At 38.9% G+C, this 19,538-nt stretch overlaps 1 protein-coding gene across 1 annotated transcript in view; it reads left to right on the forward strand.

The window, feature by feature from the left end:
* The window catches only part of Tmem131 (Transmembrane protein 131), a 504,583-nt gene that overhangs the window by 291,326 nt on the left and 193,719 nt on the right, over positions 1-19,538 (forward strand). Inside the window, exons 10-11 of the mRNA XM_067143255.2 lie at positions 4,484-4,592; positions 18,434-18,690. Coding sequence (XP_066999356.2) covers positions 4,484-4,592; positions 18,434-18,690 — 366 coding nt within the window. The remainder of the gene's footprint in view (positions 1-4,483; positions 4,593-18,433; positions 18,691-19,538) is intronic.

Raw genomic sequence — 19,538 nt, forward strand, 5'->3', positions numbered from 1 at the left:
ACAGTAAGGAAATAAACAATATTTGGTCTGGTGAAAGAAAATATTTATGTCATAAGAAATTGACACGTGTTGTAATAAGCTGAAGAGAGAATGGTGGTAGGTGAGATGCAAGGAAAACTTGAGGGGGTGAAGGGAGAAAAATAAAGGAAGGAGAAGAAAAGGATTTTTTTTTGAATAAATGACAGTAAGGAAGTAAACAATATTTGGTCTGGTGGAAGAAAATATTTATGTCATAAGAGAATTGACGCATGTTGTAATAAGCTGAAGAGAGAAAATGGTGGTAGGTGAGATGCAAGGAAAACTTGAGGAGGTGACAGGAGAAAAATAAAGGAAGGAGAAGAAAAGGATTTAAAAAAAAATTTTTTTTAGGGTGGGGCTGAGGGATGTGGGAATATGGAAGAATGATTAAGAAAAGTACTAGAAATAGAATGAAAAATCGGACCTTTAATATTAGATTTTGATTGTCTGAAAAGTTGAATGAGCAGGTCAAAAAGAATGTTCGATTTTTCGGAAATGTCATTAAGATTGAAATTAGGATTAAAATATTGGTCTGGATTTATAAAGCAATTCTCTGTTATGTTAAGGAGGGGTCCTTTATACATAATTTTGAGAATTACCATATCTTGTTTAATGTCAGTAAATTTATGATTATAATCATTCATGTGTTGACCAACTGCAGAAAATTTATTTTTTTGGGCATTGACATGTTCCAAGTATCGTATTTTAAGCTTCTTCCTGTTTGTCCAATATAAGAAGAATTGCAGCTGTTGCATTTGACCCTATATACACCAGATTTTGAAAAACGATCAGTTCTATTAACAGATGATGAGTTGTGTAAGACTTTAGCGTTATTATTGTTGGTTCTGAAGGAGATTTTAACATCATGTTTTTTAAAAACGTTAGTGATGATAATTAAAAGTACCATGCCAGATTTTTGCAATGATAAGAAATACACATGTATTTGGTTAATGCAACACTCTAAAGGTTTAAAAATGTAATTCATAGAGTAGGATCCAAACCCTGGTTCTCACCTTGATAGGCGGGTATGCTTCCTTGGAGCTAACTGGCACTCGCATGGGCACGCTTAATATTGTAAGGCTATTGCCTGCTGTGCCTGGCATGTAGGGCCTAGCATATTTACACCTCTGTAACAGTCTTTCGAGGGGCCAGTGATCATAAACTACGCACTCATTACAAGCATTCCGAGTGGAAATGCAAGGACTATTAGTATGGTGTATTTACACAATAGTCACAGAGTCCAGTAAGAAAAAAAAATTGCTGATACTGGCATTCAAACCCTGGATCTCCTGGTTGCTAACAATAGATGATTTCAGTAACAAAGACAACAGAGTCTTTTGAGGTTAGTAAATTCTTTGGTATAGCAATATTGGCTGACATTTGGTGCCCACAGGCTGAAGATTATATTACAAGTATTACTCTCCAGATACCTAATAATACTAGAAGGAATCCAACGTCACGCTGAACGACTAATTAACAAGAACAGCTGCCCATCTTCCCTCCCGTCAATCGCCTCCTTGTGTAAACAGAGCGACATCACCTTCTTACACAAGTCCCTCACAGGGGCCATTCACCTTTCACCATTCCCTCGACTCTCCTTATCTTACAGCTCTGTCCCTAGAGGCAAAGGGGTGTGTCTTATACCCCCCTTTGTGCGAACTGAGTCCTACAAACTAGGTTTCTTTGCTCGTTCAGCGCGGCTTTGGAACGATCTACCCGCCAACATTAAATGTAGAAATGTAAATATAGTTAAATGTTATGTTAGGAAGCACATACGGTGAGAAAATGCATGCGAATATGTGGAAGAATGAACGAGGTTGTATAAATGAGAAATATGTGTATATTGGGCTATACTTTGTTACTTTACGTGTAAATAGTGTATATGACTGTTTTACTTTAGCATTTAGGTAATTATTTCAAAGGTCAGGAGGCACTACGTGTAGGGGGCTTGACCTTTTCCCCTGGCCTTCCATACATACTGTAAAGGTTTATGGTAAATAAATAATGAATGAAGATAATAATTTTAATATTTTATATGTAAGCGCGCAATAGATTAAAATGGAAAAAACACTGCAGCAGAAAATAGATTAGAAATCCAATAAATCTCCATTAAATATCAGGATCAATGTCTGCCTCCATAATGTAACGGTTAGTATTATTAGCTGCCGTCCTTGGGGGCCCGGGTTTGATTCCCAGAACTGCCAGAAATTTAAGAATGGCAGGAGGGCTGGTATGTGGTTGAAATGGTACATGCAGCTCACCTCCATTGGGGGTGTGCCTGAAAAGAGCTGCACCACCTCGGGATGAGGACCACGAGTTTACTTACTTATCAGGATCAAAAATATTATGGAGAATTTCAGAGGTGAATTTAAACTTTTTCTTGCTATTGTATAACTTGTTCAAAATTGGGCAAAGTGGATAAGAGTATTCTTGATGTGACAACTCTCTCCCAAGGACGTTTTCCCTACAATAACACTGACAGTTTCACTTGCCAAGAATGTCCTTCACTTCACTTATTTATTTAACCATTATGGCAGTTTCTCTTCCATTTAATTGTATACTTAAATGTGATTCTGATATGCGAACAGTTGCATTGTGTACTGACAGTTGCATTTTGTCAGGAATGTGTCATTTAACAAAAAGCAAGTTGCATCACTTTTCATTGTTACTATACCACCTCACCCCAGGGTGATACCCAATCCAAGACTTGAAAATTTTTCGTGCATCAGTTTTTGATTGTTCAGCTGTACATGCTCCTGAAGTCATAGGCAGGGGAAATTAACAATGAGAGGATGAGGAAGGAGAGAATAACTATTATAGAGACAAATGTGAAAAGCGTTTGCAATGTTCCAGCTGAAGTCTGCTCTGTACATAGAATAAAATGATGTGCAATGTCTGTGTCTCTGAAAGTACAAAATTTAGGTAAGGTTGTCCTTTCTTGGTACAGTGGTCAGAGTGAGACTGTTTTAATGTTGTTTACATATTGTTATTTCTGTGATTATTCAATCATGTGTGTATGGTATGGTTCCTGGGGTTCAATGAACATTCTTCTCCTTCTCTTTCCATTCCCTTTTCCAGATTCTCTCTGGGTAGGGTAGTGTACCAAAACCCTCCACCTTACTCTATCTTCCCACCACTCCTCTTCTAGTACTTTATCGCCATCGACTCCTCTGTTTTGCATACAGTCCACAACAGAGCTCCTCCATCTCATTCTACGCCGTCCCCTAGGCCTCTCTGCAGTGTCTGTATCCATGAATGTTCTCTTTGGTATTCTCTCTCCTGGCATTCTCATCATGTGTCCAAACCATTTTGGCTTTGCTATATCTATCTCTTCTTGAAGTTTACACACTCCCACGCTTCTCCTTATTTCCTCATTTAGTATTCTATCTCGTCTTGTCTTTCCCTGTATGCTCCTCAAGAACCTCATTTCAGCTACTTGTATCTTACTTTGGTTCTGCTTAGTCAGTGTCCAGGCAGCTGAAGCATAGGTCAGTATAGGTTTATAATAGGACAAGTATAAAACCTTCTTGCACTTCATTGACACATCTTTGTTCCATACAGTGTCTCTCACACACCGGTAGAAACTTGCAGACTGCTGTATCCTTAAATCAGTTTCTCCATCCAAATTTCCATCTTGTGGCATCATGCCGCCCAAATATTAAAATTTTTTCCATACTTCAAGAGGTTCATTTCCTACCCTAGATTTTCTGTTTCCTCTCGTCATGATCAAAGTCTTGCTTTTCACAGTACTAATCTTCATTCCAAAATTTCTTATCCCCTCATTCCATAAATCAACTTGTGTCTGTACTTCCCCTTCATTATCTCCCCAAACTACAATGTCATCAGCAAATATCATAGACTTTACTTGCTCGCCCATCATCTTCTCCTTGATATTATGTAGAATTCTATCCATGATGATAATGAAGAGCAAGGGAGACAATACACTTCCCTGTTTTTAGCCTGTTTCAACTTTGAACCATTCAGTTTGACCCACTTTGGTTCTAACACATCTTTTGCAATTTTGATACAATGCTATTACCATCTGTATTGTTCCATTCCCAATCTGTGCCACTGTTAATGTTTTCCACACCAAATTCCTAGGGACACTGTCATATGCCTTTTCAATATCTAGAAACGTTACTACCATGTCCTTTTCATATTCCCAATACCTTTCCATCATTTGATGCAATGTAAATATTGGCTCAAATGTGGACCTGCCTCTTCTGAATCCATACTGGTTTTCTGCCAATTTTCCCACTACTCTGTCTCTTATTCGTTTATCCAAGATTCTTTCAAGGATCTTAGCTGTATCAGTTATTATTGTCATTCCTAATTTTTTGATTCTGATTTTATATAAGCTATATTTGTATGAAAGGGAAGGCATATGTGTGTGTAATTTTAATTTTTAATTGAATTTAAATTATATTTTTATTCCAGTGCAAATTGATGATAAATTTCTTTGCAGAGTGTTTCCACTGTGCCATTTTCAAAAGCTGTGAAAATAAACTTCCAGCCAGTCAAAGTGCCTCCAGATTCAAACTCTCCAGCAGAGATAGCTACTTTAACATTTGACTGTGAGTATTTCTTTTTATTATGTAAAGATTGTACTACTTCATTTTGTTTTTGTTTTATGTGAATTTTTGCAAACTCAGCTGTCTAGTATCAATAGTATAATATTAGGATAGAGAATCACACTAGAGATATATTTGTTTGAAGTTCCCTGATATTTGTATGCTAGTTTTTAGGTATACATTCTGAAGTTTTTGTAAGATTGATACTGCGTATGTGTGCTTGCATCCGAGAGATAGTGGGTTCGAACCCAACTGTCGGCAGCCCTGAAGATGGTTTTCTGTGGTTTCCCATTTTCACACCAGGCAAATGCTGGAGCTGTACCTTAATTATGGCCATGGCCGCTTCTTTCCCACTCCTAGCCCTTTCCTATCCCATCGTCGCCATAAGACCTATCTGTGTCGGTGCGACGTAAAAAAAAAAAGGAAAAAGATACTGCGTATGCAGTGTCTCTCTTATAAACCCAGCTCTTCCAGCGGCGTTTCTACTCTCCGATACCCAAGCAGATGTATGGGAGGTGCACGCATAGTTCTTGACCTTGCAATGAGCATGAACGTGTTCGACCTAGCATCAGTAGCCAGTCTGAATCTCAGCTCCACCGTCGGCAGCCCTGAAGATGGTTTTCTGGGGTTTCCCATTTTCACACCAGGCAAATGCTGGGGCTGTACCTTATTAAGGCCAGGCTGATTCCTCCCCACTCCTAACACTTTCCTGTCCCATCATCGCCATAAGACCTATCTGTGTCAGTGCGACATTAAATAACTTGTAAAAAAAAAAAAAAAAAGAATCTCAGCTGGTGAGACAGTTGTCATTGCAACAACGTATTTTGGTATGTAAAAGTTATTTTAAGTACAAGTTGGCTTGACAGATACGTGGTGCGTTTATTCAACAATTTTCTGATAAAGTGTCACCTTCGTCAGCACAGATTCACGTGCTGGCTTAGTGCTCAATAAAAACATGCGCACACACAAACAGTTTTAACAGAGGAAAAGCTAGATGACATTAGTGCAAATCTTGAACGGTCACTGAATAAATCGCTCACAAAATGAGCACAAGTAGGGGTTTCGGTTCCTTCTGCACACAGAGCTACAAAGCTGTTACATATCAGACCATACAGGTTTACATGGGCACATTGTTTAAAATCTGCTGATCAGCCATAAGAGTGAGATACTGTGGGTGGTATCCTGCATCATTGAATTATCGTTTATTCGACCCACAGCTTGTGTTCTTTTCGGATAAGGCCTGGTTTCATCTTAATGGTCGTTAATGGTGTGCAGAAAATTCTAATGGTGTTTATGAAGTCCCTCATTATGAAGGATGAAATTTCCAGCATCTTTTATAATGTAGGATTTCATAGAAGTTTGTATACAGGCTTAAAGTATGGCAGCTGCATATGATGTAAGTTGGGCTGAGGCAGCTGCTGTAGCGTGGAGTACGAACACCATGTCCTCAGTCTGAGTTAATAATTTTTTTTTTTTTGGTATTTGGTTACGTCGCACCGACACAGATAGGTCTTATTGCAATGATGGGATAGGAAAGGCCTAGGAATGGGAAGGAAGCGACTGTAGCCTTAATTAAGAAACAGCCCCAGCATTTGCATGGTGTGAAAATAGGAAACCACGGAAAACCATCTTCAGGGCTGCCAACAGTGGGGTTCGAACCTACTATCTCCCGGATGCAAGCTCACAGCTGTGCTCTCCTAACCGCACGGCCAAATCACCCGGTCTGATTTTATAAGAGAGAGACCCTGTAGATAATAGATTGTTGTATTTTTATTCATTATTCATTGTATTAACTACTAGCTGATGTATCCGTGCTTCGCTACGGAATTCTACACTGTATACAGAATTATAGGTTAGGTAGAGAACACGTTATGAGCAAGACTGTATTAAATTGTATAGCTCTTAACATTACCCTACCGGGCGAGTTGGCCGTGCGTGTAAAGGCGCGCGGATGTGAGTTCGCATCCGGGAGATAGTGGGTTCGAATCCCACTGTCGGCAGCCTTGAAGATGGTTTTTTGTGGTTTCCCATTTTCACACCAGGCTGTACCTTAATTAAGGCCACGGCTGCTTCCTTCCCATTCCTAGGTCTTTCCCATCCCATCGTCGCCATAAGACCTATCTGTGTCTGTGCAACATAAAGCTAAAAAAAAAACCATTACCCTAGAAACGTGACGGAGAAATCACCAAATGTATTTTCTCATATGAAGACTGTGTTATGGAATTTTCATTGTAATGGTAGGCCTGCTTGCCTACCATCAGTCACAATCAGGTTAGGGAATTGCATTATAATGGTAGACACTCCCTCTCCACCCGCCTTTTTACATCCTCAGAAAGACTGTCTTAGGCCCTTAACACACGAGCATTTTTTTGTCGTCGTTATCGACTGCAAAAATACGCCTCTTTGTGGCCGGCTCAACCATTTCTGCAGTTCATTAGGGCCACATTTTGTGGCCGAGCCAGCGACAAAATGTGATCCGGCCAGCGGCAAAATGTGGTCCGGTCAGCTTCACCGCTGGGACAGTCGGCAAGTGAAACTTTGGTCATTCACATTTATAATGGATTCTGAAGAGGAGGCTGTACTTCTTTTACTCATGCGAAGAAGCAGAAAAGGAGGAAAACGCGGACAATGTAATTTCATCCAATAGTAGAAGTCGGGCAACAGTTGGGGCAGTTTCCTGCTTTATATCACGAACTCTGTAATAATCTGGATAAGTTTTTCCAGTTCTTCAGAATGTCAAAAACGTCTTTCGATGAACTACTACAGGAAATAGGGCCAATTATTTCACGGACATATACTGTGATGAGGAAGGCTATATCGTCAGAAGAAAGACTCGCAATAATTAAACATTCTGTAAATAAATATATGTAGATCTTACCTATTTCATTTTTCTCCTTCGTGCTTAAGTTCTGGAAGTTACTGTGAAAGACTTCACAGATCTTCTCCCATGCTCTGACCTTCTCAACTTGGTTGCTGTATGTATCACTAGCGTAGTTCCATACAGCGGGTTCGGCTTGAATCTCGGCAATGGGCGTATCTGTATCAAACGACTCCATCACGAATACCGCCAGCGGGAACTTGTCGCCAGGATGTCGCCCTGTGTTAGGCCCTTAGCACACGAGCGTTTTTTTCTCGTCATTATCGACTGCAAAGAAACACATCTTTGTGGCCAGCTCGACCACTTCTGCAGTTCATTATGGCCACATTTTGTGGCCGAGCCAGCGACAAAATGTGGTCCGGTCAGCTTCACCGCTGGGACATTCGGCAAGTGAAACTTCGGTCATTCTCATTTATAATGGATTCTGAAGAGGAGGTTGTACTTCTTTTGCTCATGCTAAGAAGCAGGAAAAGAAGGAAAACGCGGACAATATGGTTACATCCAATAGTATAAGTCCGGCAACAGTTGGGGCAGTTTCCTGCTTTATATCACGAACTCTGCAATTATCCGGATAAGTTTTTCCAGTTCTTCAGAATGTAAAAAACGTCTTTCGATGAACTACTACAGGAAATAGGGCCAATTATTTTACGGACAGATACTGTGATGAGGAAGGCTATATCGTCAGAAGAAAAATCGCAATAATTATACATTTTGTAAATAAATATATGTAGATCTTGCCTATTTCATTTTTCTCCTTCGTGCTTAAGTTCTGGAAGTTACTGTGAAAGACTTCACAGTTCTTCTCCCATGCTCTGACTTTCTCAACTCGGTTGCTGTACGTATCACTAGCGTAGTTCCATACAGCGGGTTCGGCTTGAATCTCGACAATGAACGTATCTGTACCAAACGACTCCATCACGAATACAGCCAGCGGGAACTTGTCGCCAGGATGTCGCCCGTGTGTAAAGGAATGCGCTGCAGTCGGCAAGTGGTCGGTGGCCGGGATCGGCTACAGCTGGCGACATGTGGTCGAGAAAACGCTCGTGTGTAAAGGGGAGGTATTCTTCCCATTGCATTGTATGGTAAGGGCAAAGCGGCGACAGCCGGCCACACATGAACCACTTTTTGTGGTCGACAACAGCGACAAAAAAACGCTCGTGTGTAAGGGCCCTAAAGGAATGCGCTGCAGTCAGCAAGTGGTCGGTGGCCGGGATCGGCTACAGCTGGCGACATGTGGTTCGCATGTGGTCGAGAAAACGCTCGTGTGTAAAGGGGAGGTATTCTTCCCATTGCATTGTATGGTAACGGCAAAGCGGCGACAGCCGGCCACACATGAACCACTTTTTGTGGTCGACAACGGCAACAAAAAAAAACGCTTGTGTGTAAGGGCCCTTAGTGGTTTTCCCAACTGATATGAACATAGGTCATTACAATGACGTCAGTAGGAATGGCGCGAGTAAAAGCAATGATTTTACATGAAATACTCCATCAAATGAAAAACCACACATTTTCTCACTTTTAACGAACAGTAGTACACTGCCGATCTAACAGTCCAAAGTTCCAGAGCTGGAATGACTAGGCAGCAGACAGCGGTGATCCGTGAACACTCTTAGTCTTTTTTCGGAGGGCTCGAATTGTGGAGAGTCCCAGGCCAAAAACTATGCCCTTTTACTAATCTGTTTCCTAGGAGTACCCGATGAGTCAGAAGATCGCAATTCACTACACTGGCGGCAGAAAAATCTATCTGACATGGAGGCAATTTTTTCCTCCAAGCCAGAGGAGAAACCCTCTCTTCACTGCTAATTTTGAATAAAATGAATATAGAATTTAATAAAAGTGAAGAGGAAGAAGCTCTTTTTAAGAAACAGCTCTTTTCAAGGTTGAATTTTGAGTTATTTAGTGAATTGTGGTGCTATAATTCGGAATATGCCTAAATTGTAATTCTAGACCAGGTCATACTACTACTCTTACTACTACTACTACTACTACTACTACTACTACTACTACTACTACTACTACTACTACTACTACTACTACTAAGTGAGCCTCTGCCTTATGAGTGCACACTGCTCATTCAAAACAGCGTGTCAGAGTAGGGATCGAATAGCTGGAATACTATGATGAACCGGGGAGTTACATACCACCAGTATGGTATCAGCAAATGTATGAACCAGAGGAATAACATGCTAAAGAAGAAAGTTTTCTAACTCCCCAGCTATTTCCTGCCAGTATTCAGTCAAGCTGTTAAGGTGCGGTTTCCTATGTGCAGCGGTCGCATGCGTCTGCTGCCGACCGCTACTGCATCCATCCCCTCCCTGACTCCTACAATGGAATGCTATAGGACTGGTTTCCTTCATGCAGCTCCTAGAAATCATCGCATGCAGTAGACGCAGGCAGTGCTGAGTATACCAGTCGGGTGCAGCGGACGCGTGCGTGTATTATATCATGATGAGCTTTTCTAAAGACGAAGAGGCGAGATTTATTGAGTTTGTTTCCGGAAGACTGGAACTATATGACTGCTCCCATCAGGACTATAAAAATATTGTGCTCCGAGACAAAATCTGGGAAGAAATAGCCTCCAATTTCAATGATAAAACAGATGAGTGATTATTTTAAACTGCCCCATGGTTTCATTTTTATAAAATGTTTACACAACGTATTTACAAAAGTTTTCAAGTCACATAGCATTTTATGAATAGTAGTAAACAAAAATTAGTATATTATTTGCTCATACCGTACAACGGAAACATTGCTTTGTGAATACCAATTGATATGAATATTCTCTATTTTGAATTATTTTGACAGTGTTTACAAAATTTCACAACTGCTTAAAATATTGAAATGGAACACGTTTATACAAGCGGAAAAGTGCGTTATGTACAAAACATATATACAGATGAAGGCGGAATTCCAAGGAACCGATTTTCCTTTCCGATAGATTTGTTTCTGCATTGCATTTGGAAAAAACGGAAAATTATGAAAGAAAACATTAACAACATATCAATATCTATTCTTGAATGCCACGTATGCATGTGATCCACGGATTTCAGTAATAATAATAATAATAATAATATTTCACAACACTACACATCCACGCACTTGGTTTTTATTTCTTGTTATGAATACATCCGTGAATTGTGTAGGGCTTACGATAATTTAAACAGTTTGGAAGAGTGAGAATCAATGAATGGTAAATTGGTTTGCGTCACTTTTGCACCGAAGTTCGTGTATATGATCATGGTTTGAACATAATGTGGCCGTCATGGCCAGTATTTGCTCGTACAGTACAACACAGAGCTTAAATGATTTCATTGCCACAATAATTTTATCCGCATTTTACAATAATATTATCCGTAAATAAAATCTTTTCCACTCACGTGTTATGCAGATTCCACTTTACTCAAATTTCATAACGCAATAAAGACTGTTATAATCACAGGAACTGCGAAACGTTTCCACTTCGGACAAGCTTTCGTCTTGAAGAGGTTTTACTGTGTAGTGAAAAATATAGCTGTCCATACCAAATCCCTGGTCTAATTATGTGCCTTGAATTGCTCTCTCTTGCCATTCAACTTTGTCTTCTGCTACAAAAAAATCCATGAAAGAATCTCAAACCTGGAATCCTTCTGCCTGGGCGAATCCTCCATTTCTACTAAGAGGTGTCATGTTCCTCACAGCTATTTCACTGTGAAGTCAGAAGTGATTGACAATCTTCCCTAATTAAATTGTGGAGGCAGCCTGCAGCTAATACTAACTTGTCACAGGTTTCAGGTTTAACTCCGGTTGGGGAGTAAAACAATCTGAAAACTTAACACAGTAAACCAAAAGCATTCTCAGAAACATGCCTGACTCTGCATAGACGGTAATTGAAAATTGTCTTTTCAAAATTTTCCTTTGCCTGGGACCTATTAAATGGTTTCAGAATGTTCTTGTGAAGCCTGAATGCTTCATCCCCAACAATTACATGTGGCAGAACCCTCTCAGAACCTGGCAAATTTGCTTCTGGTGGAAAGTCGAAATTGTTTGAATACAACTTTTTGCCCATATTCGACTTTGCAAATATTCCATTATCACCTTCTTTTCCATACGATCCGACGTCAACTGCAACGAACTTGTAATTCGCGTCCACAATTGCCAAAAGAACAATGGAGAAAAAGTTCTTGTAATTGAAGAACAGAGACCCGCTCTTCGAAGGGCATACAATCCGGATAAGTTTCCCGTCAATTGCTCCGACACAATTAGGAAATTGCCATCTTTCCCAAAATTCAGTGGCCTTCGACTTCCAAATACTTTCTGTTGGTCTATGTCATTTTTAATTGCAGACAATACAAATTGAAACTGAAATGTCGTATGGCTTTTAGTGCCGGGATATCCCAGGACGGGTTCGGCTCGCCAGGTGCAGGTCTTTCTATTTGACTCCCGTAGGCGACCTGCGCGTCGTGATGAGGATGAAATGATGATGAAGACAACACATACACCCATCTCCCGTGCCATTGGAATTAACCAATTAAGGTTAAAATCCCCGACCCGGCCGGGAATCGAACCCGGGACCCTCTGAACCGTAGGCCAGTACGCTGACCGTTCAGCCACGAGTCGGACAATTGAAACTGATATCTCGTTAAACGAAAAAAATGATTAAACTTTATTTCGTCGTCCAGTAGGTGCTTGGAAATTAAATTGGAATGATACCCTTCCTCATTTCCCCTTAAATACATATTATCTACCTTCTTCCTTCTCTTTCTTTCTATTTCCATCATGATACTGTCTTCCATTTCCTGTTTTAAAATGTACAACCAAGCTTGTGTCACAACACTCGCCATTGCGCGAGTAGACTGGCCCTTCTGAGGCGCGCGCACCAACTGCACGATGGAAACTGACAAGGCCATGCGTCCAACGCATGCAGCAATCGCATGCGACCGCTGCACATAGGAAACCGCACCTATATACTCGGTACGCAGCAGTAATCCCATCTATCGGAGTTGAGCGGCAGCATAAGAGACAAAGAACATCATCACAAACAATGGTCAATGTAATGTTATTGTTGATCAATGTTATGCTCTTTCATTATTGTAGGCCTTCACATTTAGTTTTCTTCTAACTCTGATATACCACCCTGATCATAGTTGGTACGGTAAAATTGAATAAAACATAAATGGTCAGAAATTGTTTCTCTGTAACTTTTGTTATGTAGTACTTTTCGATAGGACCAATAACATAGGTATTTAAAAATTAAATTTTACGTGCCTTCCCCTAAACTACAATTTCATACTGGGCGAAGAAAATTGTTTATAACTTAGACTGTAGTTTCTTATTCCCTGACTGTATATACCGACTTTCATTGAATTCTGTTAACCCATTTTCTTGTGGCTCGGCGTTGATATGGACTTAGCAACAAAAATACAAATTCATGAATATCTGTGTTATGAAAGCCGGTATGGTAACAATGTATGACATAAATGATATGAAAATTAATTCTATATAACTTTAGTTATGTAGTAGTTATCGATAGAACCACTAATAATATAAATATTTGAGAATTAAATTATAGACCTTTCCCTAAACTACCATTTCACTCAGCGTGAGTAAAATGATTTATAGCCTAGATTGCAGTAGCTCATCTCCCGACATCACATATCTATTTTCATTAAATTCTCTTCAGCCGTTTTCTCGTGATCTGTTTACAGACAGACAGACAGATAGACAGACATTACAGAAAAGTAAAAAGTGCATTTCCTTGTTACTATGGACATGACTGATACAGAAATACCATTCTTTTCAAATTCTGAGCAATGTACAGACAAAACTCTTATTTTATATATATATACATTACCCATATTCTTTCTTCTGCCGCCGGGCTGAGTGGCTCAGATGGTTGAGGCGCTGGCCTTCTGACCCCAACATGGCAGGTTCGATCCTGGCTCAGTCTGGTGGTATTTAAAGGTGCTCAAATATGTCAGCCTCGTGTCAGTAGATTTATGGGCATGTAAAAGAACTCCTGCGGGACAAAATTCCGGCACCTCGGCGTGTCCGAAAACCGAGAAAGTAGTTAGTGGGACATAAAGCCAATAGCATTATTATTATACTTTCTTCTGCCTGTTCCTGTAGCCACTTAACACATTTTTTTCTTATCTCTCCTGAAGTCCGTACATGGAATCTGTGAAGTATGGTCGCACATAATATCACTCAGGAGAGGGTAGAGCCTGACAGTGCACTCTCCCTTTACTTTCTCCCAGCTTGTCGTAAGGAAGTAGCCAAATTAAGATCACTCCCACATACTGTTTTGTACATTAATGCAGATCTGCAGAACACGCCAAAACTCTGGTGTAATGCACCTGACTTCTCTTATGGTAGAGAATAGTGCTGTAGACAATCTTATCTCAAAAATGGAGAGAGCTTATAGACTGACTAAAACATCTACAACAAGAAATGCATCTTACGGAATGCTGCCAAAATAAGGCATTACAACACTGCAGTAAAAACAGAATGTCTGTATGCCAGTGAATGCCTCTCGATGAATTACAAATTGGAGAAGTTGGAGATCCTATAAAGAATGATAATATAGAAAATTTTGGGCCCAATCCAGACTAAAACTGGCTGGAAAATGTGGAGAAAATTTCAGAGACCATGAAAAAAAATGAGGATGGTGTATGTGAACATTGTCAAATACCACTGGTCTGAGCCAGGATCAAACCCACCAGATTGAGTTCAAGGCCTGCACTCTACTCTCTGAATATTTTTCTCCATTTATAACCTGGTGATGGTACCATTCCATCAGTAGAGAAACAGTGAGATTGAATTCAGACCTTTATTGGAACAGTCTATGGTTTACTTCTGAGGAATATGGTCTTCATGAAATATGTAATATAGTCATTAAGTTCTGAGGCTTGACGCCTGGAGGATAGGCACCCACACAACTCTGTAAGTTGCACACGATGCCGCATTAGATGGTGTACACCTACACAGAACCACATCCACCCTCAAAATAGTCACCGTTGGCCGTTAACCACTTGAACAGAACCACATCCACCCTAAAAGTCGCCGTTGGCCATTATGCACGTTTGTCAACATTGGTATAGCTGCTGGAAGCACCGCTAAAAGGAAACACCATGTTTCGTCTCCAGTTATTATGTGGTTGAGAAACGTCGGATCATCGGCAGCACTGCTGATGAGGTCACCCCAAATCGTCATGCGATCATCACGTTGGTCATGCGACAGGATTCGTGGCACACTGTGCTGGGTAACACGAGACATGTTGAGGTCATCCGTCAGAATTTTGTGGCAAGTACCATGGCTGACCCCTATTGCTGCTGCAAGATCATCTACTGATTGGGAGCGGTTAGCACACACCAATGTTGCAACTTCTTGGATCTTGCGTTCCATTCAAACTGTTTGTGGCTGACCAGTATGCACATCATCTTCCAAACTGTCCTGTCCTTGCACAAAACGTCGGTGCCACCTAAATACAACACTGCTACTCAATGCGTCCTCACCGTAAACCTGCTGCATCATTTCAAACGTTTCGGCAGCAGTTTTGCCTAATTTCTGGCAGAATTTTATGTTTTCCTGTTGCTCAAACTGTGACACGTCAAGCTCCAACTCACCCATTCAAATCACCATCACAACAACGACCGTACATCTGCTCCCAGTGCATGCACTCAACTCCCTCTTGCAGGGACGAGAGACTAACTGACATGGTACCATACAACAGCGCCACCTATGCACTATAGTGCACCACAGCGCCATCATGTGGTCAGTCTCAGAACTTAATGACTATACTACGTATAAAGCTTTCCTGGAGTTTGTATCTTTTATAAGGCATAAACCCAAAAGACTATCATGTCAATTCAGAATTCTTGGAATTACATATAATTTAATTGACAAAGTTTTAATCCACCTACTCAATACTATAGTATAGTATAGTATAGTATAGTATAGTATAGTATAGTATTGAGTAGTATATTGAGTACTAGTATAGTATAGTATAGTATAGTATTGAGTACTATATTATACTATAGTATAGTATAGTATTGAGTAGTATATTGAGTACTAGTATAGTATTGAGTAGGTGGATTAAAACTTTGTCAATTAAATTATATGTACTCTTAATTCAATATGGAACCAATAATGAAATTCATAACCTTGGATTCATGGAATTATTCATGAGTGCTCTGCATTTCTACTAAATTGTTCTGTTTGGTGGCTGGGCACACTATGAACTGTATTTATGTAAAATGGGGATTGTGTAATATAAATCAAGTTGTTTTACAAGTGATATGAGAATGCTTTTTTTTAACCTGATATTATTCACTACTCTCTGCTGTTTCTCATAAAGAAAATAACACTACATTACCTAAGATAATGATGTACTAAGTACCCTTACACATAATACATTTCTTTGAGAAGCACCGTAAAGTGGGGTAACTTCGGCCATACAGGGTAACTTCAGCCATTGACGAATAGCAACACTTATTTCTCTTGCCTTCTATACTGAAAAAGATGAACCATTTGCAACAACTAAAATGCATGTACAATAGAATGCTCTATCAACACTCGGTAGTCCAAGGAACATTGGTGGGCTCATTTTCGAGTCAAACTTTTTTTTTTCGCAGCCCCGACTATTGTCTTGTCTGGTAACAGCAGAAAATGAATTGTTCTCTAGCCCCAGCGTTCGATCCTCCATTCCAGTGGTTTATGGGGTCAAAATGTAAGTACATCTGGTAACCGATCAACACAATTTGATGCATTTTATTCAAATAGGTTTTTCAGGGAATAGTTTTGTGATAAAATTGTCCTCTTCCAGGGTAACTTCGGCCATGCCAAGAACATACAGATAAACATTACGCGGCTGCGGGTATTGTATTTGCAATCCTGTTTACTTCAAGAACGCTTTAGAAGAGATCAATAAAGGCACAATAACAATAAACGGGGAAGTTTATCATGACAGGGAGGGGAAAGACGATTTCCATTTTCAATTATAAATAGACAGATAGCAGTTGACATGGATGATACACATTTAAGAACTTGATAGGTGGCCCAGATATTTTCTAATTTAGAAGACAGTGTATTATGAGGACAGTCTACTAGATTGCTTCTTTTCCGACCTCCTTCTCTCTCCATACAATTGGGCTTTGTGATTTTCGTACATTTTATTTATTATTTTTTGTACCATTACAAATATTTATGCAATGCAGCATGTGATTTGTAATATCATACAATGCTTGTATGCTTAGACTAAATAAAATAGTTTCTTGTTTGGGGAAAATGTGAATTTGATCACTATACATCTGTTTCACCACAAATCGTTTAAATTTGTTTGTGATTGTTGATACTGGGCGTTCTGCAGGTTGAAAAAAACCACCATTCACTGTGGCTGAAGTAATACTACATCGAAGAAAACTTTGTTTCTTGAGTTATTCTTATGGCGGCCGAAGTTACCCCAAAACATGGGGTAACTCTGCCCACTCTTTCGATAATCACAATTCATTACTGAATAAAAATTAGAATTATGTTCATATTTAAAAATGAAGAACAAACATGGCAGAACTTATATGATATTTTTCAGAAAATTAGAGGGAATATTTCACATTATAATTTTTAAAATATACGAGAAAGTGGCTAAAGTAACAAAAATTGTTATTTCTTTTTCAGAAAATATGCCAATTAATAATTATTGGATATTGTGATACTTATACATGAAGCATTTGATTTGTTTTGGGTTTAAAGTATTTTTCACATCTTTGACATTTTTATTCAATAAGAAAAGATGTGCAGTAGAATCTGGTTTATACATAATTAAAGGGAAACAATATTGATCTCCTTAAAACTTGAAACTACTTACAATTTTGTCAGTTTAAAAAAATTCTTAGAAAAAATTAAATCTTACAAACATTTTACTTTAATGATTGTTTTATGCATACATTCAAAACTCTAATATTATAATGAATTTTTCTTTTTTTCATGCTGATACATTTTTACTGGAAAATTTCTTAAGCAGTTCTTAATTCAAACCTCACCCCCCAACCCCTCATAAAAATGCTTCTTACAAATAGTTATGAAAGTAAATAAACAATAAACCAAGAACAGACACAATATCTGGTTTTGATTTTAGTGTATTATCCTCCTCTACCTGAGTAGTAAATCATCTTTTTCTTCTAAAGAGATCTATTTTTATTTTGTCACTTGCGGCTGGTATAGACACACTAATCAATCATATGTATTGATGTGAAAATCAATAAACTTTTAATATTTAAAAGAATTTATTGGTTTTACACCCCACTAACTACTTTCATGGTTTTTGGAGATGCTGAGGTGTCAGAATTTTGTCCTGCATGAGTTTCTTTACATGCCAGTAAATCGAGCAACACAAGGCGGGTGTAATTGAGCATCTTCAAATACCATTGAACTGAGCCAGGATCAAACCCACCAACTTGAGCACAAAAGGCCAGCTCTCTTACCATCTAAGCTACTCAGTCCGGAGTATTGCCATATAGTGTAATGCATTATGTAGGCCTGCTGTAGCAAAAAATCATCTCGCAGCATTTGTCTCTCCTTTAACATACCAGCATTGCTAGTGCAGAAGTACAACTTCTGTCATTTCTTTGAGCTGGTTCCAGTTAGCCACATGATAACACATGTGCTGCATTCTGAGAGCAAGGATGAAATAATGATACATACAACTCATCTTAGGGATTGGATGTATGTTATGCATAAATGAGTATTACCTTTAAATCTGTAGAGTATAACTCAGAAAAATATTATTATATGGAATAAAATGTTTTGATTGGGACTTGTGAAAACATATACTTATTTAGAATTACATACTACTTGGTTATTTATAAACCAGTTTCAACTGTAGAGAAAATAAGATTTGACTAGAGCTTGGTGTGACATTTAGATGGATTCAAAGAAAACCCTTTTTATATATGGTAATTATGAAACAAATATTAATGACCAATTCTATTTTCAGGGCGTGCTGCATTTGATTCAAAGCAGTTCACAGGAAAAATAGTGGTGAAAACCAAACAGAATCAACAGAAACTGGTAATACCATATGTTGCTCAAGTGCTGGAGGGTGGGTTCGAGTATAATACTTCTGTAACACAATACTGCTCTGACTTGGGGCACCACCTTGTACCTCGTAACTTCTCTTTAAAAAATAAATTCAAAATTCCTGTTGCAATTAGCAACATTTCTCTTCCAAGTGAAGTTGAAAAATATTTTATGGTAAGTGAAATAATTTTTAAGTGTTTATATATGCAGGGCTTCACATTGACAACATAAATGCCATTAATCTAGCTACTTTTAAGGAGGGTGATTATAATGACATAGTATTTGATTTTAGAGACTACTCCGTAAGTTTTGAGAATTACCAATAACTTATGTAGCAAGTGCTAGCGAATACTTCACAATAATCTGTACATATCTTTTCATTACAACTCTTTTTCAAACCACTTGTTGAACTGTATTATTCCTCTCTGTAAACATTGACTAAGAATGTTCCCTTGTCTCTATCCCTGCAACTATACATTTTTCTCAAAACAGTTCCTACCCTCCTGAGAAGAAGAGGATTAATTGGTGAAAATAATATATTCTTTCTGGGCAAGAAGTAATAATTATTTAAACAATACCACTACATAATTAGAGCTTTTGAAATATCAGATATTATTTTAATAGAGACCCATATTAAAGTGACTGAAAACTATTTTGCAAAGAAGTCTACTTCAAATTCAGTGCAACAGACTGTTCCATTTCCTTCATAGAGTCAAAAGTATATGTTCATCCACTATAAATGATTTCTTTCAGTTCCCATAAACTGCAGAAAATGTAAAGTTGCAAATCGCTGTAACCATTACCCTTAAACGTGACTTTGAGCATGTCCATCTCCACCTGGATATTTAATGGCTCACAAATTCGTCTCGCCCTCTTGGTGAGTGTCGTGAGAATGCCTTGTTTTTGTGCTGGATGGTGGTGAGACCTTGGCTGTTCCCATAGCTTCATTCCTATGGCCCATGGAAACCTCATCCCCAGGTCCCCATGGTTACATTCTCCATTGTAATTTGTGGATCCTCCCT

The sequence above is a fragment of the Anabrus simplex genome, chromosome 3, assembly GCF_040414725.1.
Source record: "Anabrus simplex isolate iqAnaSimp1 chromosome 3, ASM4041472v1, whole genome shotgun sequence".
Lineage (NCBI taxonomy): Eukaryota > Metazoa > Arthropoda > Insecta > Orthoptera > Tettigoniidae > Anabrus > Anabrus simplex.